General features: G+C 40.5%; 1 protein-coding gene across 1 annotated transcript in view; it reads left to right on the forward strand.

Moving 5' to 3' along the window:
• CDCP1 (CUB domain containing protein 1) overlaps window positions 1-26,033 on the forward strand; it is a 73,201-nt gene that overhangs the window by 15,565 nt on the left and 31,603 nt on the right. Inside the window, exons 2-4 of the mRNA XM_036760496.1 lie at window positions 19,539-19,745; window positions 22,351-22,707; window positions 24,319-24,687. Coding sequence (XP_036616391.1) covers window positions 19,539-19,745; window positions 22,351-22,707; window positions 24,319-24,687 — 933 coding nt within the window. The remainder of the gene's footprint in view (window positions 1-19,538; window positions 19,746-22,350; window positions 22,708-24,318; window positions 24,688-26,033) is intronic.

Raw genomic sequence — 26,033 nt, forward strand, 5'->3', positions numbered from 1 at the left:
ACTAGATGACCACATGTTGTGTCTGTTGTGCTGGGGATGCTCTTTCAGGTAAAAGATTGGGCCAGTTGGACTCCTTCTACTTCTGAGACTCTGTCATAGGTTGGAATTAGAATTTGATATTCATTGAAAGTTATCCCTATCCCATGCTGCCATCCCAGTTTCAATGTTGGTGATCTTACCAGCACAGCATATTAGGGCAGAATTTGAAAATGGAAATTTTCTTTGAATTCAGTGTAATAATTTTAGTGGACTAGAAGAGTTAATCATGTCCAAATAATAATATCTGGCACTTTTTCCAGAGCATATGGAGGTCTGAAGAGTATTTGACATAGATTATCTCATTTAAGCCTCACAAACCTGTGAAATGAGTGCTATCAGTCTTATTATACTCAGTTTACAAATGAATAAACAAAGGCTCAGACTGGTTATATAGCTTGCCTGAGGTCACAGCACCAGTATCAGAGATAGGACTGGAATCCTTGTCTTGCCTGACTTCCTGACCACCACCCACCCTTTCACTGAGAGAACAGTACTTCTCATGTGCAAAGTTGTATAACTGTTGGAAGGAAGATTCGAATACCATTTAAAATAGTTCTTATTGCCAGTGAATGTTGCCCTTCCCTTCCTACCTCCCTCACTGATGGATTTTCCCAGCCAGAAACCAAACTGAATGAATCAAACTTGGATTTCTAGTAACATAATATTTCCTGCCCTGCCATTAGACTTGGAAGGACAATGGAAATGAACTTGAAATAAGCCATTTTCAAATGAAGGTTGAAGTAATCTGGAAGAACAGTTCATTCCATTCTTCATTTATTTTTAGTTAGCCAACTCATGGTTTATGTTTAGTCAAATAAATAGGCAACAGTTTTAATAATTTGTCTGTCTCAACTAATCCCTAAAGAATGTACATCCTGTAGTCACATCTGTCTTGTGATAGATAACGTCTTGTCAAACTCTTGTCCATAGGCCAGGTTCTGCCCTTATATTTGTTTTGTCATAAAATGAAAGAACACAGGATACTTTGACAATGTCATTGACAGGTATTTCAAAAATGATTTCAGCCATTTTTTCGGTCATCAAGGTAAGGCTCTATTTTCTTTCCTGTAATTTTTCAGGGCCTGGAAACTTTGCTGTTTTCCAGTTCCTAACATGATTTGTACCTCTGAATTGATTTGGCAGAATGACAATTACAAATGACATTGAATTTTGGTTTCATGCATCATAATTTTTTAACACATTAATAAGAATCATAAAATTCGCTTTATAGCTCAGAGCCTGAGATTCCCCATCTACAATAAGAGGGTATGGAACATACTCTAAGGAGTTTCTCCTAGTTCTATATCCTATTCTATGATCAATCGATCAACCAGCATTTAATTAAGCTCTTTGTTTATGACTGTGAGAGGGGAGTGGGGAGAGCAGAAGAGGAAGAGGAAGAAGGAAGGAGAGAGGGAGGGAGGGAGACAGAGAGAAAGAGAGGGAGGGAGAAAGGGAGGAAGGGGAGGGGGAGGATACATGCAGTAGCCTGGAGTAAAGAACAACGAATTAAGAATCAGAAGACCTAGGTTCTATTCCTGATTCTGCTTCTAATTCACGGTATGATCTTGGTTCATGATGATTTTACCTATCTGGTCCCTGGTTTCCTCATCTGTAAAATGTGGGAATTAAACTAAATGATCTTTCTAAAGTACCTCCCAGCTCTGACACTCTCTGATTCTAGTTAGAATCCAAAGTACCTTATGAATCACCAAAGACATTTAATTATAGTTTTACTGTTCAATTTATTTTATTGTATTCTGATTCTGTGAAAAAATGCTAATGTAGGTATGGAATAAGTCAATGGTTCCTAACATTCCTAAGTAGGACGATCCCTGTTTAATACCGCCAAATTCCAGGGCCCTCCAATGATAATTGGTAGTATTTGTTACTGGTTAGTATCAGTATGTTAGTATTCGTTGATTGAGGGAAATACGTGGTAGCCATGATTTTAAAAGATGAAGGATAAAATAAACCTTTTACCTCTTGGCTGAGAGACTTGAGCTCTTTTTTTCTTTAAAATCTCAATAGCTCTATTTCAATATAATCGATTACCTTTGTAATCCCATGTATTTTATTTTATGCATTTAAAAACATTCTTCTGAGAAGGGCTCCATAAGCTTCACCAGACATTGGCAGAGAGGTCCATGACACAAAAAAATGTTAAGAACCCCTGGGACTAGACATACAGAACCAAATATGCGTCCTCTCATGTGGCCAACGGGTTTGTTTCTCTGACTATCTATATTTGTTACAAGGTAAGCTAGGTGGCGCAGTGGATAGATCACTGGGCCTGGAGTCAGGAAGGTCTGAGTTCAAATCCTACCTCAGACCTTTCTTAGCTGTGTGACCTCAGGCAAGTCACTTATGTTTTACTTGCCTTAAAATGAGATAATATTTGTAAAGCCCATCACAAACCTTAAAGTACTACATAAAACCATAGAAATGTGAGCTATCATCATCATCATTAACAGTATTCCTCTTAGGTAGTAATTGGGGCAGGTGAGAACAGGAAGGAAATTGAATTGGTAGGTGGTGCTAGCCATGGAGCAAGTTATCATATCTTACTCACTGAAGCTAATTTAATTATAATGTAACTAAACAAGCTTAAGTAATTGTCTTGATGTCCAGCATCAAAGTTTTAGGGTTTTGTAGGCAATCTGGGTTAAATGACTTCCCCAAAGTCATACAGCTAGTATGTGTCTGAAGTCAGACTTGAACTCAGGTTCTCCTGACTCCAGGGCCAGTTCTCTATCCACTAAGCCACCTAGCTGTCCCAAAAGTTTTTTGAAATTCATCTTTTTAAAAAGAAAATACATGAAAGCAAAAAGCTACAAAGAATTTAGTTGCACCTTTAAATGAATGAATGCAAAGGTGTTTTAGCACTCATTTTCTCAACCATCTGAGTTACTCTGAGGTTGTATATTTGGGGGAACTAAATAAAGATAAAACTTACAGTGCTTCATTAACACGTCTATTCAAGGGCACTTTCACTAATTCTGGGCCCACAAGTTGGGATTCACTAGTTTAAGTAATACACCAATCCTCTAAAGATCTGATTCCATGGGAGGAGGGAGGGTGGGAACATTCCTTTCATTAATATAGATTGTGACCCCCTCCCATGCCATAGTAAATGTTTCACATTTCCAACAAAATATGAATACTTAATAGTGTTTCATAAGCTGCTGTATCAAAAAAAAAATCCAACAGCCTCATCGCCTCCTAGTGACTAACCTAGCAACAAGCCTCTTTCCAGCTGAGTAGGTCCTGCTGGAGTTTGTGTTCTCTCGGCGTAGCCTTTGACAGTCTAGGACAGTCTTCATGATGGGAAGGAGCACTGGAGGAGGCCTTCAGTGGATGGTTATAAATAGCAAGCTGAGTTTTGAAAGAAGCCAGGAGGCAGAGGTGAGGAAGGAGAGAAGTCTAGTCATAGGGGACAACCAGGGCAAAAGCACAAAGATGAAATGGAATGGATATGGAACACTGAGTAGGCCAGTATAGTGTCAGTGGATCATAGAGTACATGCCTTATAAGAAAAACATAAGAAGATTGAACTGGTAGGAAAGGGTCACATTATAAAGGACTTTAAAAGTCAGAGAGCATTTTATGTTTGATCCTGAAAGTAAGAGGGACTGAGTATGGGACAAATGATTTAGGAAGATCATGCTGGTAAGTGAGTGGAGGATGAAGTAGAGTGGGGAGAGGCCTGAGCCAGGGCAACCAGACAATTTGTTGTCATTCAGTTGTTTTCAGTCACGTCTGACCTTTTTCTTCTCTAGCTCATTTTACAGATAAGGAAAGTGAGGCAAACAGGGTGAAGTGACTTGCCCAGGGCCACGCAGCTAGGAGGTATCTGAGGCCAAATTCAAACTCAGAAAGATGGGTCTTCCTGACTCCAGGCCCGGTGTTCATTGCACCACCTACCTGCCCCTAACAACCAATAGGCTGTTGCAATATTCTAGGTATAATCTGATGAGAGGCCTGCACTGCGGTGGTACTTGTGTGAGTGAAGAGAAGGAGACATAAGTGGTAGATTTTGTAAAGGAAGAAATGACAAAAAACTCCAACAACAACAAAAAAGAAATGAGAAGACCAGCTCTGTGGGTGGGTAGGTGTGAGTGAGGAGACAAGGTTGAGAGCCTAGGTGACTGGGAGGGTGCAAGTGGCAAGTGACAGGAGAGCTGGGAAGAGAGGACTAAGATGCACAGTTTTTACACCATCATCACCATGTAAGTATTAACGATCTAAATCTTTGCTGAAGACAGTCAGTGGTCTCCAGGAAGAAATGAACTCTAGCTGTACTGACAATCTATAAATTAAACTAAGGCAGTCACAGCCACAAGGAAGGCCGTCTCCTAGATTTTCCTCAGGGGAGGTAAATGAAGGAGCTGCCAGAGGTGGTTTCATTATGAACTCAAAGGCAACAAGAAACATCACTGTTTGGAACCCTTAGTCATCATACTTTGTGGTACTCATAATGAACATAAGCAAAAGGGGAGAAGGGTGCTTGCCAAAAGTAATAATAGAGATAGCATTTATATAATTATTGGAGGTTTACAAAGCACTTTGCAAATATTATTTCATTTAATCCACACAGTGACCCTGGGAGGTAGGTGCTGTTTTTATCCTCATTTTTTACAGATGAGGAAAATGAGTCAGATGGAGGTAAGTGACTTGCCCTCGGTCACACATCTAGTAAGTGTCTGAGCCTGGATTTGAACACAGGTCTTTTTGACTCCAATACCAGCCCTCTATCCACTGCACCATCCAGAGCATTTGTCATTGTCACAGGGCTTGTTCTGGACATTAACCAAATACAAGGGGGATTCTCTAAAGATGGTGAGGTCCTCCAGATGATCCTGTTTGCAGATGATATCAAACTTTTCAGGATATTCAGAACCCTCCTAAAAGGAATCCACAATGATTCAGAAGAGTTTAGCCTAAGGATTTATACAGGAAGAATGCACACATGGACCATTACTAATTGGAAGAATCAGTCCATTGAACTAGTCCATTGGGAAATTGGTCTTAGATTGACACTGCAGATGGAACATAAACTGGACCCAGAATGCAATGGCGGGGGGGGGGGAAGTATAGGCTGGATTGTATGTCAGAAACTGTGCTATGCTTCCAAAAACCCCAAATTGTTCTCTAGACAAAAACCCTTCTAGAGTCACTAGAGGTGCAGGGGATGGAGTGCAGGCTTTAGAGTTAGACCCAAGTTCGAATCCTGCCTAAGACTCATGCTAGCTGTGTTATTCTAGGCAAGTTATTTAACCTCTCCATCTCAATTAGATAATCCATGAAATGGGGGTGATAAAAGTACCTACTTCCCAAAGTTGTTGTAAGGATCAAATGAGTTAACATATGTAAAGAAATTGATATATGCAAAATATGTATTAACATATGTAAATATGTATTAGCATATATATGTAAATGCTGTTAACATTATTGTTGTTATTAATATGTGTAATTTTCTAGCAATGCTGTAAGACTACAGCTCATGAAAGAACCAAAATCTAGGGTGGCCCATGGGCAGTCTGTGGAGTGATTTATGGTGGTCCTAAACAGACTACAGCATATCACCAACAACGATTTGCACTGCAGACACGGGGTAAACCATGATATCCATGAGATGTATAATACAAAAGGGGGTGGGTTGGTCATATAGCTAGAGTGAAGTCTGTCCAAGTACATGGGTGCCAGTGTGGCAATATGAAAAGACCCAGAGGAAGACTCTCAGCCCATTAGGTAGAGCTGGTATGGAAAATTCAAGGGAGAAGATGGACAAGAGTCACATAGGATGAGAAAGCATGGAGGCATTTTGGTCTGTATCATTGGCATGAATATCCACATTAAGGAAAACCCAGATTTATTGAAGTGTTGTGGAATTAAACTATTCCTCAAATATTCTGAATAATTAATCATCTATCATAAAAAATGATTGGCAGAATATATTACGTTTCTCTTGGGCCTGTTATTTTCCTTTAGGAATGAGCTGTTTTGAGTCACTGTGACTTGCAAGATTAGTCCAGTCTTAGCTTAATGGTTTCAGACTAGTACAACTTGAGAATGATGGAAATCCACTCAGTTCTGTGCCATTACCCATGTCCTGCCTGTGGGAAAAAAGAAGAGATATGGGAGTAGGGGTCTATTTGACATCCCTAGGAGTATGAATAGGTTAATGTTTTCATCTTCTGAAGTTTCTTCTCCATCCATCTTCATAACCCTCATTGACTTTCAAGTTCATGTTGATTTCACACGTCAAGGTTTTGGAAAATAAAATATGAATGCGATATAAAATGGCCCTAAGGCACTTTGCTGTGTAATCATGAATTATTTACAGTGGTCATAAACTGAATTATGTTTGTTGTTTAATTCAAATCAAAGTTCCCAACTTAATATCCTCAGTGTTCAAAGCCAGGATGTTTTATTGGCTTCTCCTGTTTTCCGTATTTATTCCTCTAGTCACTTTCTGCTGCTCTGAACCAATGAAGTTCAATTTAACCCTAAATTAAACTTAGCATTGGGCTGGGGGGGTCACCCAATTGGTTATTAATAGCTGTAATAATAATAACTCACATTTATGTAGCACTTGGCAGTTCACAAAGACCTTTCTTCATAATTACTGTAAGGTGAGCAATGCAAATTTTTATAATGGAGGAAACCTAGGCTCGGAGGTTGTGACTCACCCAGTGCCGCACAGCTATTAAGCATCGGAGTGGGCCCTCAAACCCAGCATGGCTGACTCTTAGTCTTGTGATTTTCCCATTATACCACACCATTACAGAGTTAGATAATACAACCAAAAGTCCAGTCACCTGGCCCCTTTTTAGTTAGGCTCTGTAGGAAGTAATTTCCATAATGGGAGCTCTGACCTATTGTTAAACCCTGGCTGACAGAAGTGTTGCCATGTTTGATGCCTGATTGACTTTCTTGTGTATTGGGAAGTTTCTATGCACCCAATGTTTGTTTAGTCTCAGCTACATTTGGGCAAGGAATGCAAGGCTCTACTGAACACAGTCACTAATCACAAACACTAATCCAGGTAACTGATGAGAGATGGAAGGGTGGGGTCACAGTCCAGTCACCTGCTGATTGACTTGGCCCCTTCTCACTAGTCCCTGTGAATCTGCCCAATGATGATCAGATATTAGGGCAGAGATCTATCGATCGGGCTATCCATCCCTCTGGACACCTGAGACACCTCAAGTGCTTCCCTTTGGGATTGTAGGGCTGGGGAGCCACATGCTTACATGCCTGTGAGTAATACATTCCCTGGCCTGTGATCCTTCGATTGTTCTGATCCTGCCGAGTGCCTCACCTGTGATCTCCTAACACAGACTTCTTTACCAGTTTAATATTTTCCTTGGAATTTCACAGACTTGTAAAGAGATGAACCCAGGGAGGAAATGTTTCAGGATGCATATTGCAGTAACAGGTATTTCAATGTTCAGTTTTGGGGGATTAGTACAGGGTAAGTTCCAGGACTTTTCTTAAGAACCCTTGGTTGAAAGAAATGATTAAAAAGCAGGGGGTGGGGAGAAACTATTTGTACCAAATATGACTGGGCTATTTATATTATTGAAAAACCTGAAACAACCTAAATGGCCATTGTTTGGGGAATGGCTGAACGGGTATGATAGATCAACTGGGAGAGGGAGGGGGGCCTTCGCCACCAAGAAGACTGACAAATGGGTACAATGGGAACAAATAGACAAAAGTCTACCCAAAAAAAACAGAAAGTGAGAGGCCCTATAGAGGAGTGAGGAACTGAAAAGTCATCATGCTACAGTTGGAGTCAGAGGGCTTGGGTTCAAATCCTCTGACTCTTGTGCTCAAAATCCAGATCAAAACAATTTCAATGTGAAATTCAAATGAATTTAAATATTTCAAGCTCTTCAACTCAGTGATTCAAATACTCTTACTATAAAGTACAGAGACATTTATTTCCACACAGCAAATACATTTGTCCATTTTAAGCTACCTTTTTCTTTGTAAAGATCTGATAGAAGCTAGAGTGCAGAGTCCACTACCTTGAAGAGCTGCGGTCAGGGGGTGTGCTGGTAAATGTTTAACAACTGTTTCTTTAACTTTTTTCCCCTCCCTCATTGGCAGGATATATTTTAAGTTTAATCTGAATTATTAGCATTTTCTCTATTACTTTCTTAAGTCTAGAAAGTAAAAAAAACCAACAATAAATCATGCCCTATTTTGTGGTATTGGCCAATTTCCGAGGTATACATGCTCACACTGAAAATTTAACTATCAGCTTCCATGAGACAGTTCAAATCAACTCCAGCACCCCCTGATTGTACCCCATCCTAGTAGATTTTTGTGATTAAAGTAACTTTGTTGTTTGTATTGCCATTTAATTGCTTATGTTGAATCGCTAAAAATGTTGGGCAGAACTATTAAGCAAACTTGGTGTCTAGGTTTTGAGGGGCTTGAAGTCTGAGAGATATTTTTTATCCTGTCAAGTCGAGTTTTGAGCGTGCAATCGTGCCCTCTCCTTTTTCCTATGAAGATTAAGAATAAGAACGTAACTCTAAATTTCTCCTGGTCATTTCTTCCATGAATAAGAAACAGTACAGAAAGAAGACTGAGCACCCCCCTCTCTCCCTCCCCCCCTTCCCTTCTCGCTCCGCCTCCTCCTTCCCGCTCCCCCCCTGTCCTCCTCCTTCTCTCATCTGTAAAATGGTGTTAACTATAGTACTTACATCCTGAGGTTGTTGCGAGGATCAAATAAGAAAATGTTTACGACAGAATTTTTGCAGGCCTCAAAGTGCTGTGTAAATGCTAACTCTGTTAGCTATTATCTGCTTTCTTGTTTCCCTACCATCCTCTCCTCATTAGAATGGAAGCTCCTTGAGGTCTTCCTGAGTCCAGACCCATGGCTCTGTCCACTGCTGGATTAAGTAGGAAGCACGTGGAGTAAGGAAAGGGAAGCCGGGGATTCTAAAAGGTACAGGAGAGGAGGGGGAGTGCTTGTGGCCTGGAGGGATGGAATGCCAAGTTTGTGGAACAGCAAGGTGAGCTGGGCCAAACAGAGCTCAAGAGGATTCAAATAAACCTGAAAAGATACTCTGGAACCACACAGTGAAGGGCTTTGAACGCCAGACTAAGAAGTTTGTACGTGATCCTAGAGACCACAGACAGATGGATTTCACAGGGTTCTACTGGTAACTCCAGGGGGGAAATTAACTTTCCGAGTGTTCACCTGATCAAATTAGCCTCCTTTTAGGTGCCCTTAATTCCTGTTATGCGGTTTGGGTTTGCAAAGAAATGGGCTGACAAGGAGAGCTTGCCAGGATCTTTTGTATAATATCCGGTGTGTCATGTTGAGCTGTGAGTAAAATGGTTGGAAATTCCCACCCCAGAAACCACTTACAAGGAATCCTAATAAGGGAAAATGAGAGTGAGGGAGTGTGGGGAGGGGAAGGCGATGAGTGCCTTCTTAGGTAAAGCTGTGACTCATTATAAAATATCAGGGCTTTGTCAGCCATCTAGAATGTGCTCTAAGACCCTTAAGCCCCTCTACTACCAGGATGGGTGGAAGTCTTGTTTTGAATGCCGGTAGACAACAGAATGATTGATTTATCCTAGGCATGTTCTAAGATACTATGAACAGTGATACTAGATCTTATGAAACCTAATAACATTAAAAACAGAGGCTGTTGGCAGAAGGCAAAAATAAAATCATCTGCAGTTATTGGGAGATGTACTCATCCATCGCCCTCCAATATTACAATACTTATATTGTAAACATCCAAGGACGCCATGTGTAATTGAGGTACTGGCAGAAGTATTTTTCCTCTGTGTTGGGCTTTCCAGTTTGAGGGATAAAAGGGAAAGGTAAAGAAGGATTATTAAAGGAAAGGATAGCCTCTAAATCGTAAATTTAGGATAATGTTCACAAGTAGTTTTCTTAACATGGGGAAGTTACTTCCCTGTTCTCCTTTATTACGTTGCTTTATCTTAGGAGTATGGATACTGGGGGCTGGGGGGAGGGTGGGAGGAAGGAGAACAAAAAGAAATAGGGAGAGGCCAGGTTTCAAACAGCGTGTGAGTGTTGCTGGTAATCCCTGGATGCAGCTGGGGCCTGGAGCCTCCTACTTTTTAAGGCTTGGCTGGAGCTCGATCTGTAGGAAGCCAATACTGTGCCTTGGATCAGTCTCCAAAGCCAGTCATTAGGTGGGAAGTGTAATGAGGAAAGCATTTTTGGGTGAGCTGGTTTGGTCCTCAGGATGCCAGGTAGGGCAAGGGTGAAAAGTCTTCCCCAGCTCCAAGACTGGAAGCACTGCCTGAGAGGTCAACATGTGGAGAGAGGCTAGACAAAGAGGAAGGCTTTGAAAGCTATAGGTTAATCTTACTATACACTTTAAAGAAAAGCAAGCTGTAGATAAGAGTTTCACACAATCTGCTTTTTCTGTACTATTATGTATATTCAAATGTCCATTATATTTGGTGTTTAAATTCAAAATAAAAATTAATCTTGGAAAAAGAAGTCACTATGCCAGTATTGGGGACTGGTATTAAAGGGTTAATAAAACTAAACTCTCTAGAATATGGACCTAGGGATCCATGAACTTGTTTTTTAAAAATATTTGAAATAGAAGCATGGAGAAGATTCTGGAAAGATGGTGGAGTAGCTCAGAAAATTTTCAGCTCTCCCAATTTCTTCCACAAAAAAAAAGACAGAACATAGCCTCATACCACAGGAATAAAAATGGGGTAAAGCAGTTATCCTCCTAAGACAATTTGAGAAGACCCCAAGAAAGACCCAACCTCCAGGACCTGAGGCTTGGCCTGAGTGAAGTATAAATACCTCCAGGCCAATTCTGCAAAATCAACAAGCAACAAGCTCTGGGGACATCTGGGTTGGGAGGCAGCCTCAGCCTTAGAGACTTTCATGTGGGGAGGGAGGGGGGAGATTGAAGGACCTTCCATTGTTCAGTGGCCAAGCACAGCTGTGCTGACCAGATGCATTCCAGGCTGTGGCTGTGGGGAGAAGTAGCTAGCACACACCTGGTGAATGCAGTACCAAGGGGCAGGGACTCTGTTGGCTATGGGCACTTGCAGGAGAGCAGAGTCCCTGGTTTCAGTTCTGGGGCAAAGAGGACAGCTGTAGTTTACAGCCACCGGAGGGACTGCAGAGAGCAAGATCATTTGCAGGAAAGTGTGACTGGGGGCTTTAGCGGTAGCGTAGTAGTGGAGAGGAAAGCCCAAAGTTGGGCCCCAAGAGAGACCTCAGATAATAACAGTAAAAAGGACTTGAGGCTTGGGGCATCATTCCCCATACCTCAAGACTGGAACTTGATTACTCTAATAGTTGCTAAAAATAAAATAAAACAATAAATAAATAAAAATGAGTAAGCAAAGGAGAAAGAACCCAACCATAGATAGTTACTGTGACGTTAGAGAAGATCTGAGTTCATGTTCAGGGGAAGATAATGGAACTAAAAAAGCCACTCCTTTTTCAATGAGAAATGTCAAGTGATCCCAAGCACAAAAATAGTTCTTAGAAGAACTTAAAAAGGACTTTAAAAATCAAATAAGAGGTTGAGGAAAAATTATAAAAAAAAATAAGAGCAATCCAAGAAAATTATGAAAAGAAAATCAACCAAGTGGAAATAGAGAATTAAAAACATAAGGAAGAAAATAATGTCTTGAAAACTAGAATTGATTGGGCAAGGGGAAGCTTGTGACATTCTAAGACACCAAGAAATCATTAAACAAAATCAAAAGAATGAAAAAATGGGTGAGAAAGTGAAACATCTCATCAGAAAAACATGATTTGGAGAACAGATCAAGGAGAAAAAAAATAAGAATTTACCTGGAAATTATGGTTAAAAAAAGAATCTTGATACGGTGTTACAAGAAATTATCAAGGAAGATTTCCCTGGAGTTCTAGAACAAGAAGGAAAAGTAGAAATAGAAAAAAATCCACTGATTACCACCTGAAAGAGATCCCAGGAGGAAAACTTACAGGAATATCATAGCCAAGTTTCAAAGCTCCCAGGAGGAAATATTGGAAGCAACAAGGGAAAAAAAAATTTAAATATATGGAGCTACAATAAGGATTACACAAGACCAAGCAGCTACTACGTTAAAGTACTATCAGTCTTGGAATACTGTATTCTATAGAGCAAAAGAGCTGGGGTTACAATCAAAGGTAACTTACCCAGCAAAGTTACATACAATCTTGAATGGAAAAAAAATGGACATTTAACAAACTCAAAGACTTTCAGATTTTTGTGACAAAAACCCCAAAACTTAAGGGAAAATTTCACATATAAAATCCAGGAGAAATATAAGGTAAATATTAAAAAGCAATTATAAGGGATTCAATAAGGTCACATTGTTTACTTTGTATATATGGAATTTATTAGCAGTACTCTTAAGATTGTCATCATTATTTGGATAGTTTTGAAAGAAAGGCCTGAGCTGAGTATGATGGAGTGGTTCTTAAAAAAATAAAACTGTAGGGAGAGAGAAAAAGGACTAATTATCTCATACAAATGAGGCATAAAAAATTGATACAGAAGAAGCTAGTAGGAGAGAGGGCAGGTAGTTCTGGAACCTTACTCTCATAGGGAATGGGTTAAAGAAGGAATAACATATATCTAGAAGGGCATAAAAGTCTTCTAAATTAAGAAAGAAATAAGAAGGTAAGTGGATAGGGTGGGGGAGAAGATAAGGGAGGAACTCTTAGAGAGGTGGGTAAGTCAAGGAATAGGAAGGCAAGATAGGGGGTAGAAGTAAACTAGAGGAGCAAGGAGGGATAGATTAAATAGGGTGAGGATAGTGAGGGAAAAATAGGAAAGAGAGAAATGCACAACGAGTAATCATAGCTTAGATTGTGAATGGGATGAATTTACCCATAAAATGGAAATGGATAGCAGATTAAAAATTTGAATTCAACAATATGTTGCTTTCAGGAAACATTATAAAAATGAGAGATACACACAAAGATAAAATAAAGGGCAGGAATAAAATTTAATATGTAAAAAAATAGGAATAGTAATCAAGATCTCAGACAAAGTTAAAGATAAAGTAGATTTAATCAAAAGTGAAAAAAAAACTACATGATGTATCAGCAATATTATTCAGTATTGTTTTAGACCATTTAAAATACCTAGGCAGTATGAAATACCTGAGTATGTACCTACTAAAACAGATGCAGGAACTATATGAACATAAACATAAAACACTATACAAATAAACTCAGATCTAAATAACTGAAGTGATATTTATCGTTCATGGGTAGGTAAAGCTAATATAATTTTTAAAATCATAGTTTTGCCTAACTGATCTATTTATGTCAATGTCATCCCAATTAAATTACTAAAAAATTATTTTACTGAGTTAGAAAAAATAATAAAGTTCATCTGGAAGAACAAAAGGTCAGAAACTTAAAAAAAAAACAGGGAAAAAAGATGTAAAGAAAGTAGATTCAGCAGTTATCAGACCTTAAACTATATTATAAGGTGAGAGCATTGTTGAAGTGTAAAAAAGGATAATTTCAATTATTTCAAATTAAGATTTTCTTGTATAAATAAAACATACAGAGCCAAGAAGAGGAAGAATGCAGAAAATTGGGGGAAAATTTTCCTATACAGTCTCTCAGATAGGATGTGATTGGATGGGAATATTGCTGTGGTGTAGGAAGTTATAAGCTGGTTGATTTAGAAAAATATGGAAAGAATTGGACTTATGAAGGAAGATGCTATCCACCTTCAGAGAAACTACTAAGAGAAGGAAATAATCATAGTACAGTCTTACATATATGTGTATGAATATATATGTGTCTATTTATAGCTATCTATGTATACACACACACACACACACACACACACACACACATATCCACACTTAATTGTAGCCTTCTTGAGGGTGGTGTGGGGAGGGAGGGGAAAAAATAAAGTAAAAAGTGCACAGCAGAGAACAAAAGAAAACCAACAAGGAAGCAAAGGAATGCTAGGCAGCTTTGAAAATAATATGTAGTATTTATTACATAGGTTTTTTTGAATTAGAAATTTATTGTTTTATATTGAATCCTCTCTTGTGGTCTGCTGTGTACACAACAATTTTTTTTTCTTTTCTCATTTTGTATTTAAGTTTAAAATAAAATTTACACAAAAAGAAATATGTATAGAACAATTTTCCATGTATATACCGATTTGTGTCTAATGTTAGCCATCTGGGGGGCGGGGGAGGAAGGGGAAAAAAGATAATTTTGTTGTATATTTGAAAGGAATAGCAAGTAGTAAATTTATAGTTTTGTGCAATCATCTTTTTTTATTGTACTGTGTTATGGAAATACTTGCTTTATTCCATAAATTAGAAATAAAATTTTTAAAAATTGGATAATTGCATTTCAATATAATCAGTTTCCTTTGTAATCCTATGTGTTTTATTTGATGTATTTAAAAGCATTATTCTGAGAAGGGGCCCATAGGCTTCACCAGACACTCCCCAAAGACACACCTAGTCTAGTCTAGAGGCTGTGGTCAGAGTCTTCAGAGAGGTGGGGAGTGGCATTAGTTGCTCCAAAAGGTGCCAGGTGGCTTTTGCTGTCTTTTAAGCTGAAGCAGCAAAGGCTTCCTTGCCCAGAACCACCAAGGCTGTATCAACAAAGAGCTTCATTTATGGACCAGTGCATTCACAGGGTTAGATGGAGAATCTTTTTTAATGGTTATTTATTGGCAAGTCACCTTTGCTTCTTTGCAGAGGTGGCATGTCATGGGTGTGGAATACCGCATGTGACATCAATTTGTTTCATTATGTTGAAACAAAACTAATATTTTGCTGAACTTTTTTTCCATTATCATAAAGGATGACTTAGGGGGCATAGAGTAGAGAATGTAAGTGATATAAAAACAAGAGACTTTTTTAAAAAATATTTTATGAGGTCATCCCTAGACAAGCTAAAAGGAAATATGCAGAGTTTATAAACAATGGTTCTATTTTATTTTTCTTTTAAAGCCATTTCATTAAGCCTCCAAAGTTCTTTAGATTTTTTTCATGGTATCCAAACTGCAAATTTTCGAGCAAGGTCAAATTTAGCAGAGCTCAATGACACAATCTTCAAGTACCCAGAGTTGTGTCTGTGCCCTGATGAGGCTTTGGAGTAAAGCCTTCTTTTAGCTCAGGAATTCTAACCTGTCCCTGATTCTGCTGCTTGGGTGTCCTCGCCAAGTTCATCATTCATTGATCTCCCCCCAGAAGTGGGAGACCACCAGGTTGCCTATGCCCCAAATTAATGGAAGAAAAGATTTGTCTTTGCTTTCCTCCTATTTTTCATGGTTCCCAAATGCTGTGCCCTAATTCGGCAAGAATGATAGATGGCCCTGTCAAGAAAAGCTAGGAAAGCTGGGTGCTTAATGAGTATCTTTGGATGTATGAGAGGTGAGAATGTTGTTCATCATGACCAACTGTTTCTATGTTTCCATTAGGCCAAACAAGAAAAAACAGAATTTTATTACTGTTCATTAAGTTTGAGTAGGCTATCAGCTGGCCAGCTTTGGATGTCATAAAATCCTGGAATGGCTTTCTGAGAGAGGCTGTAGGTTCTCTTGTCGCCAAAGGTCCTCTTCAATAGCAGAACAGATTTTTATGGATCTAGCTAGCACACTTCAGACTCCACAATGGGAGAATCAGCCTGGTTTAAAAAGCAAACAAACAAACAAAAATGCTAGACTTGAAGGCAAGACTGCCTGTGTGTGGCTTTCTGGGGAAAGTATAAATATGTTCAGTGGTCAGACCCACCCTGCCTAGCTATCCCCAGAAAGGTTAATTGAAAGACCAGAGAATTTCACAATATTTAGACTTTTTTGTAGAGATGAAGACCGGGGCTCACCTTTCAGTGGCTCAGGGGTTAATCACAGCTGAAAAGGGGCCTTCCTAGAGATCATCTAAGTCAGGAGTTATTGACCTCAGACTCATGGACCTCTAGGGAGACCATGGATAGGTTTCAGGGATTCTGGGTACTTGTGGGGTGGAGGGAGGGGAATCACATCTTTATTTTCACTAAGCTTGACTTTCCTTATGTGTAATCCTTAATAATTTTATTTTTTTTAATCTTGAAAGGATTATTCTGAGAAGTCCATAGGTTTGTTGCATCAGATTATCAAAGCAGTCTATGAATTAAGTCAAATCAACATGCATTTATTAAAAACTAGCATTTGTATAGCACTTTTGGGCAGCTAGGTGGCTTCAAAGCACGGGGCCTGGAGTCAGAAAGACCTTAGTTCAAATCCAGCCTCAGACACTTACTAGCTGTGTGATCCTGGGCAAGTCACTTAACCCTGTTTGCCTCAGTTTCCTCATCTGTAAAATGAGCTGGAGAAGGAAATGGCAAACCATCTGGTATCTTTGCCAAGAAAACCCCAAATGGGGTCATGAAGAGTCAGACATGACTGAAATGACTGGACAACAACAGCATATGGAATAGGGAATAAACTGAGCTTGTTGCTCCAAAGAGCATGATTAGGACCAATGTGGGTGGAAAGTACAGGAAAAAGGATTTTGGCTCATTATTTTCAAGTACTGGAACACAAAGTTGCTGCTGCCTTCATTGAGGGTAAAGAGCAAAGTCTTTGTTCTCTATACGTGATTAAGCTCTATTCAGTATGCAGATTGTCACCTCTATCTGCTACTCGGGCTACAGCATGTTCAGTGGCACAAAAATAAATGGTAAAATGGCCTCCTTCATCAACGTTGGATGGTGGTCAGTGGCCATCCAGGCGTGTTTTGAGGCTTTACTGAAGTGTGGCTATGTAGAGAGAAGAGGCCGCTCTTATTCCTTTCTGTGATGCTGATGTTACAGAGAGTGAGGGTAAGGTGGCCCTCAACCTATCCCAGGCTTTTGAGTCATGCTGCATGGGCTAGATCTGCCAAAGATGGAGGCAGTGGTCAGCACTGGGGGAGGAGGACAGGGTTACAGTCAGGACCCAAGCAAGCATACACCCAAAAGCAAAACCAAGTTGATATTGATAATGCTTTTCAGAACTTACAATCAGGCAGCTAGTTGTAAAGACAATGAGGTTCAGGCTGGGGTGGGAGCTGACTGATGTACCTTCAACCTCTATCCCCCACATCTGGCTTCTTACACAGCTATGCGTAGACCTTCCCTCCACCACTTCCTGTCCTTGATGTGTCAGCACGGTCCCAGGCTGGCTCTACCCCACTCCCACCTGACTCAGTCATGGTGATGAAGACATGCCCTTGAACGCATCCTAGTTAGTGGTGGTTACGATTCCATACCCATATTCATGGCCAGTCCTTTCAGTCACCAAAAGTGCTTAGATGGAGGGTTTTCAACTCCTCTCAACCAGCTCCTACTGTGATCTCTTACTGGAGACCAACTCCTTTTAGAATTTCATCCCAATGTGGTATCTTCCTTGAGTCTCTTTTTCTCTCCTGCCTTCTTCTGTGCTATCTACTCTGGTATGCAGCTATTTGTAATCATGAATTCAAATTGGAGAAACTAGCATTTATGTGGTTGGGGCAAACAAGATTTTCTTTGGCTCTTAGTTGGTACCTCACCTTCTTCAAACTCAGATCTTCTGTCTCCAAGTCCAGCATGCTATCTGCTGTGCCACCTAACTGCCTCATGCTCTCATGCAGAGGAAGTTGGGAGGGAATATATTTCAACATTTTGGTGATGTTAAAAGAAACGATACCAACGTTTACAAATTTAAGTGAACAATCACCACTTTCTTCTGTTAGGGGTCCTAGCATTTTTGTTTCCTGCTACTTATTACTTTGACTAATAATTGAGTGAGATGGGCAACTTTTGGACACTGGAAAACGAGCCTTCAGCTGTTTCTCGCCACTGTCTTAACTGGATGAATTTGGGTTTTGTTGTTGTTTTTGCCTTAGCCCTAACCAGAAGCATTGGTGTTTGCTTTGCTACAAACTCTCTTAAAGAGTGTTAATAGTAGTTCATAATAATAGTAATAGCAGATGCCACACCAGAAGGTTTATATGGATCATTTTGTTTGAGCCTCTTACCAACCCTGTCAGGGAGTGGGGTACACTGTAGGTCTGATCATCCCCATTTTACAAATGTTTCAGGTTCAGAGGAGTCTGGTCACAGTAGAGGTCAGAAGTAGCCCTATGCTGGCAAAGCCATCAGGAAAGGCTTCCTTATGATTAGAGCTGTCCAAAAAATGGAATGGCCTCCTTCCCAGCTCTCCATTTCTGTGATTCTGGGTTTGAATGGGTCTGCTCGGTTCTTGGCTATTGGGTAGAATGTCTGGGTAGCTTCTTATAGATGTCTAGCAAGAGGCAGCCTTCTAGTGGGCCCTTGGAATCAGGAAGACCTACACTTATTGTGTGGCCACAGGCAAGTCACGTCAGTGACACTTAATGCCCTAGGCAACTCTGTAGGATGACATGAGAACATGAGGCAATTAGGTGGCACAGCAGATAGGGTGTTGGACCTGGAGACAGAAGATCTGAGTTTGAGTCCTGCCTTTGGCACTTACTAGCTGTGTGATAATTAGTAAGTCACTCCACCTCTCTCTGCCTTGGTTTCCTCTGCTGTAAAATGGGGATAATAACAGAAAGATTAAGTTCCTCAACAAGGGTCAGTGGCAAGACATGACCCTAGGTCTTTTCTGACTTTCCAGTACCAGTTCTCTATCCATGATACTTCTCAAGGTTAATTTAATTGTAATAAATAAAAAGTGATTTTACATAGTGTTTTAAAGTTGATAGAGCACTCTGTTCATGGCAACCCTGTGAGCTGGTAGTCCAAGGATTATTATCCCTGTTTCATACATGATGAAGCTGAGGCTCAGAGAGAAGCTATGGCTTTACCAGGTTCCTGCAATGAGCAATCATCAGAAGCGGGATATGAACTCAGGTCTCTGGTTTCCAAGGGCAGCACTCTCTCCACTCTCCCACACTGAATTTCATTTAACCATCTTGTTAAAGTAGTGTGTTTTAAGAATATGAACATGAATGATGCTACCAGCTTAATTCTGAAAAAGTTGAGAGCTATATATTTAAAGTCACTAATGAGAGTATATTGTAGTGTGATATTTTAGGCAAATATTGTCCCTGGAAATGAAAATTCCTTTTTGCTCTCCGGAATTGTGATGGTAGAGAGACTGCTTCCTCATCGACAGTTTAATTGTGCAAAAATTGGGGGACTGATGGAGAAGTATTACCCAAGACATTCAGTTTTCAGTGGTTTTATTTGGGAGCACATCTTAGTGTTTGGAGTTTTGTTTTGTTTTGTTTTTAAAGCTAAAGGAAGACAGTTCCTAGAAAGCCAAGTAGTTTAATGACTGACTAAAGGTTCTTCCTCATTTGTGTGATCATCACTGGTCATTTGATCTATCCCTTGCCTTGGATAAGGAAAAAAAGTTACACATGTGACAAACGATTGGAGCTCTCCCATGCAACGTAAGATGGGACATGTCTGGTTTTCATCTATTAAATTATTTAATTCATTAAGATTTTTTTTTCCTTTCCTTATTTTTCAGAATATGATCTTTTTCTCCCACATGGAGATAACATCACAGTTTTTATAAAGCGCGGGAACGTAACTTTGCCAACAAATCTCTGCAACGTTATTGTCCAGAGAAGACGCTCCTCCACATTGACCATCAAACCTGGTGAAAGAGCCATCTTTAGCTTTGACTGCCCTGATCCAGCAAAGCATTATGTCCTGGAAGTCCAGAAGAATATTGGTAAAAAAAAAAAACCTATTTATAAATGTATTTTAAAGTTTCTGCATCTCCCTGCTGATTCCCTCTTTCATACCGTGGTCCTAAATCAGAGTTGTTAATAACTTAGTGTCCACAGACTATAGGTTTCAGGGGTCTATGAACTTAGTAGAGAAAAAAATGATAGCTTTATCTTTACTGTCTTTGGTTTCCTTTATAATCCTGTGGATTTTACTTTATGCCTTTAAAAAGTAACAAGAGAAGGGGCCCATACTCTTCACCAGACTTCTACAAAGGTTGGCAGTGCAAAAATAGATTGAGGAGCCCTGCTCTAAGCCTTAGATAAAGAGGAATTCCCATGGACCTTGCTGAGGAGGGTCAATAGTGGTCTTGGTGACACGTCATCTGAATCATATGACAGGACCATGCTACATGTATGGTTTATATGAGGAATTCAGGGTGGGCAGGAGAAAAGAGTCAGGAGAATTATAGAAAAAAAAAATTTTATTGATTCAGCAGACATTTAAAACCCCTCCTCCCTCTTAACTTCCCAATTACTGTCAAGGCTAACAGCATCCTCCCAGTCCCCTAGGCTTGCAGCCTAGAGTCACCTGGATTCCTCCCCATTTCTCATCTGCCACATCCATGCTGTTGTCAAGGCCCATTGATCTCCCCTTTGAAGCATCTTTTGAGTATGTTCCCTTCTCTCCTCTGACACCAACCCCACCTCGGTGCAGACCTTCATCACCTCACACCTTGACTACAGCAATAGCTGTGGGGGGTGGGGGGGAGGGTCTGCCTTCCTTAGGTCTCCCCCTACTCCAGTCCATCTTCCACTCAGCCACCGAAGAGATTTGCCTAAAACACAAGTCTGACGATGTCACTCCTCTACTCAATAAACTCTACGTGCTCCCAGTTACCTCCAGGATCACATACAAAATCCTCTGCTTGGTGTTCAAAGCCCTTTGTAAACCAACTCCCTCCTGCCTTTCCAATCTTCTTATACTTTACTCCCCACCCCACATTCTTCAATCCAGTGACACTGGCCTCTCTGAACAAGACACTCCATCTCTTAGCTCCAGGCATTATCTCTTGGCTGTCCCCCAGGTCTGGAAAGCTCTCCTTTTCTCTGCATACTGCCGTCCCTACCTTTAGGTTCCGACTAAAATCTCATCTACTACAGGAAACCTTTCCTCTTATTCTGGTGCCTTTCCTCTCTGAATTATTTCCTATTTATCTTGTATATAGTTCTTAATGATAGGGCCAGACATCTTTGTATCCCAAGCACTTAGTACAATACCTTACTAAAAATACCTATTAATTTTTTGAGCTAAATGTTAAAATCATCGGATGAGACTCAAAAGATGGCCAGCTGTCACTCATCTGGAAGTATGAATTGGTCTGCCATCATGGCGGCATGAGCCTGGGCGGGGCTTCTTTTTGTGGCTGGACCGATTGGACCAAATCCTCCTCAGATGTAGAGTTCTTGGAAGTGACTTAAGGGTATCATACAAAAGAAAGAGTTGGTTTGAGTTTCCCTGAGCTCATGGATCATGAGAACCTCTGAGACTATTTCCCACATAGTCTGTATATAGCTTTATGTACGTTGTTACATACATGTTGTGTCTCCCATTGGAATGTACTCCTTGAAGTCAGGGACTATTTTTTGCCTTTCTTCGTGTCCCCTGTGCTTATCACAATGATTAGCCCATAATGAGCACTTAATTCATTTTTGTCGATTAAGTTACTGATGCCATCTTTGAACAATAACATGGGTTATTTCAACCATATTAGGCACTTATAAGTCTATTGGTTGGATAGTAGGCAGCTTTGAAGTTTGTGACACTTTGGCCTAGGACTGATGAGGAATTGCTGAATATGACATAGAATCAGACAAATATTCTTGTTTTCCATTTTTGCTGTATCAGAACCTTCAATGTTGCTTTAAGTGATGATGGATTTTTCTCTTTTCTTAATTTAGTGCCTCTCCTGTCTAACACTTTGGTCCTTATTTAAAAAAGGCTCAAGGTAGAAAGCACAATAAAACATGTCATTAATTGTTAACTTTTATAACATCTAACTGCAGTGGTAATGAAATGCAGGACTGAGCATGCAGAGCATGGAGACAGCTGGCTCTTCTTTTCGTCCATAATGGAGACCCCACATGCAGCCAGATGACTCTTAGGAATTCTTTGTCAATCGCAAATGGTCTTGGCCCTGTCTTCTAAAAGTTACAAAATTTAACTCTGGGCATGGTACAATGGAAAGCATGTTGGATTTGAAGTCAGAGGACCTGAATTAGAATACCAGTTCTGCCACTTATTATCTACAGTAATTGACCCATATTATTGACCCCTATATGGGTGTGGTTAAAGTGATCTCAGGCAAGAATCTCTCTGGGCCTCAGTTCCTCATCTGTGAAATGAAGACTAGGTGACCATTAAGACCCCTTCTAGCTCTACATCTAGGATACCATGCTATTCCAAAAATATGTCTGCCTCATGGAAGATAAAGGCATATTAACCAAGCTCCAGTAATTCCATGTGGGGAGCTCTGTGTTGGGAGTGGGAGGGGAGGAAGAGATAAGCAGATAGATAAGAAATCAGATGTGTTTACTTTCTATTTTTAGACTGCATGTCAGGTCCATGTCCTTTTGGAGAAGTGCAGCTCCAGCCTTTGAGATTACCTGCCCTAAACAGGACGTTCACCTGGAATGTGAAAGCTAGCCCAAAAGTTGGCCTCGAGCTGCAGTTCTTCAGCCCTCGGCTAAGACAAATTCATCCAGGAGACACTTGCCCGGACTTGGTTACCTATAGCATCAGTGGCTCTGTTGAGGAGACGGCTGCCAACATCGGAACCTTCTGTAGCAATGGCACAGTCTCACGAATCAAGATGCAAGGAGGAGTAAAGTTGGCCTTATACTTACCGTGGAATGAAAATAGAAACTTTTCTGGTTTTAATATTACAAACGGGTCTTCTATAAAACGTAAGCATGCTATTAAATTTAGATTGGGTGCTATCGTGATATTGCTTATTATAAGAACATGTTACGTCAATGCCAGTTTTTCTTAAGTGTTGGTTACCATTTTTGTCTTTTTAAATTTGTTTGTTTGTTTTAATGAAATGAGGGCCTGCAACCTCATATATTTCCAGTCATTTTTCAGTTGTGTCTGACTGTGACCCCATTTGGGGTTTTCTTGGCAGAGAGACTGGAGTGGTTTCCCATTTCTTTCTCCAGCTCATTTTACAGATGAGGAAAGCAAGGCAAAGAGACTTAAGTGACTTGCTTAGAGTCGCACAGCTAACAAGCGTCTGAGGCCGGATTTGAACTCACGAATCTTCCTGACTCCAGGCCTAGTGCTCTATGCACTATAGCACCACCTAGCTGCCCCTAAACTCATATATACCATGCAATTAACAAGAAGAACTAGGGATCTGAGAAGGTGAATGGACCTTGTAGAAATCACTGAGGTTTGATGGGATGAGACCCATAAGTGAATCATTGAGGATGAGTCCAGTGTAGTAAAGGGACAGCTTAGAGGAGCTATAATTCTTGTCTTCCAAGTATTTCAAAGGCTGCCGTGTGAAAAAAAGGTTCTAGTTTTGTTCCACTTGGCTGGAGAAGGCAGAACCAGGAGCAGCGGAATGGAAAGTAAAAGGAAGCAAATAGGTGGCTCAGTGGAGAGAGCTCTGGGCCTGGAGTTAGGAAGACCTGAATTCAAATCCAGCCTCAGACACTTACTAGCTGTGTGACCCTGGGCAAGTCACTTAGCCTCTGTTTGCCTTAATCCACTGGAGAAGGAAATGGCAAACGACTCCAGTATATTTGCCAAGAAAAACCCATATGGGGTCACAGAGAGTCAGACATGACTTCAGCAACAACAACAGATGAAGGTTTGGGATTAGGGAAAAACTTCCTGACAATAGATGCTGTCCAGAAGCAGAAGGTGCAAAAGTCTAGAGAGGCTCCTTTTCAATGGAATTCTTCAAGGAAAGGCTAGATGATCACTTGTTGCTTATGCTTGGCATATGATCATTTCTCAGGTGTATTCTAAGGCGATTTTTGTTTGAGTATGGGTTGGTCTGGGTCAGTGGTGTCAAATTCAAATAGAAACAGGGGCTATCACTCAGAACATGAACATCCCTGGGGGCTGCATGTTGACTTAGTTTTCAAATGTAATATTTTCCGTGTTTTATTGTATTTTTTTTATTTTGTTAAATATTTCCCAATTACATGTTAATCTGGTTTGGGCCACACTCAGGAGCATTGTGGGCAGCATGCAGCCCATAGACTGCATGTTGGATGCCTCTGGGCTCGATCGTCCCTTCCCAGCTCTAAAATTCTGGGATGTGGTCTGCTTTCTTTACTCTTTATTCTTTATTTTTATCCTATCCATTCCTTCATATTTCCTTTCTCTGAATTCCCATTATTGTAATCGATATGAACATGCCATAGTCAAATATGCTATTTATGACAACCAGGATATTGGTTTCCCATTACCAGGTCTTCATCTCCATGACTATGAGTAATAGGGATGGGGGCGGTATGTTCTTATGACCTCCTGACTCATTTTGATTGGCTCTACCTACCCAATAGGACTCTGCATCATTGAATCTGTGTTTGAAAGAGAGGGCTCAGCAACCCTGATGTCTGCCAACTACCCCAACGGCTTCCCAGAAGATGAGCTCATGTCATGGCGATTTGTCATCCCCCCTCACCTCCGAGCCAGTGTATCCTTCCTCAACTATACCCTCTCCAACTGTGAGAAGAAGGAGGAAAGGGTCGAGTACTATATCCCAGGATCACTCACTAATCCGGAAGTGTTTCGACTTGGAGATAAGCAGCCGGGTAACATGGCTGGAAATTTCAACCTGTCCTTGCAAGGCTGTGATCAGGATTCCCAAAGCCCTGGTGCCCTCCGACTGCTCTTTCAAGTGTTGGTTCAGCACCCTCAGAATGAAGGCAGTAAGTAAAACTCAATTCACCTATTTCTTTCTCATCCTTCTCTAAGTCTCTTGCTCAATGAGAGATGATGTATAAAAAGAGTAGTTGGAAGCTCTCTTTTCCTGATTTGTATATTGTATTTGAGACTGAAATGGTGCAGAAGCATGGGTGTGTTTCCTCTTTCTCAACAGTGGCCATTCAAAACAATCTTGGACTCTGGACCCTTCAAGGGTTTCAGGAAGTAGGTTGCTAGAGATACGCACAGTCCCTTGCTGCAATAACACAGGTAACCCAGTTGGCATTGGAGGGAGAACTCCAGGATTGGGTAATGGAAACTGCTTTGGGTGGTTCTGAATGCATCATCATCTTCCTCCTCTCTGAAATGACAGGATCAGGAAGATGATTTTTAGGGCCTCTTCCAATTCTCATCATCTCCAAGTTCTGGCAGAGACTTGCTTCAAGATTCCAGGGAAATTAGCTTATAGATTTAGTTTCTTTAGCGCTTAGAAGGGAATTGGGTCGGCCCTTTATGCCCAGTGACATGGAAGGTACTAAATCAATTCAAGGAACGAGTCACGGCACTGACAAAGTGAGTATCTGAGAGGTCAGTTATGTTGAGCGGCCTTGTAAATAACCGCTTGCCCAGGGTGGAGAATTCTTTGTCCTGAATGCTGGATCGGTGAAGAATGATGGAACTATTTATTTTCCTTCTGGTATATTTCCTTAGAGGCAAGAGAGCAAGTTTTAAAATATACAGATGGGATGGTGGGGTGGCATGTTTCCAAAGAGAATGTGAAAACCACATGGCTATTTGCACAGCGAGTGTCAACCAGGGAACATAATTTCCGTGGATCTTTGGATCCCAAGGGAGAAGTGTTTGTTCAACACTTTGGGCCTTAATAATTTGATGGGTCTTCAAACTCTAAGAAATTGACACGGCTACAAGGGAACTTGTGAATGTTTCAGCAGACATAAGAAATGGAACTTTGGCTTTTCTGGTGCCTTGACCTGAATTGGTGCCAATAATAGGTTAGCAGAAGACATCTCCTCCTCTAAGTATTCCTTTTCAGGCTTGGATTGTTTTAGTTGGTCACACACAGATTTTCACATGATCTTTTCTATTTTGTGTTGACAGTTCTGTAAGCAAAATGCTAAATTGAAAACAGATGTGAAAGGGTTTGGGGGAGGATATGAATTTAGATTTTTGATTTATCATAGTTTTGCTGAAACTCTCCTGGAAAGGTCTTCCAAGTTTCTCTACACCCTTCAAAATCTTTAAGCCTATGCTTTATGTCTAAAATGGATCCAATTGCTAAATAGGATATTTATCTTTTTCTGGGTCTGGACCAAGAACTCTCAGTTCGGGG

The sequence above is a fragment of the Trichosurus vulpecula genome, chromosome 5 (assembly GCF_011100635.1).
Source record: "Trichosurus vulpecula isolate mTriVul1 chromosome 5, mTriVul1.pri, whole genome shotgun sequence".
Taxonomy (NCBI): domain Eukaryota; kingdom Metazoa; phylum Chordata; class Mammalia; order Diprotodontia; family Phalangeridae; genus Trichosurus; species Trichosurus vulpecula.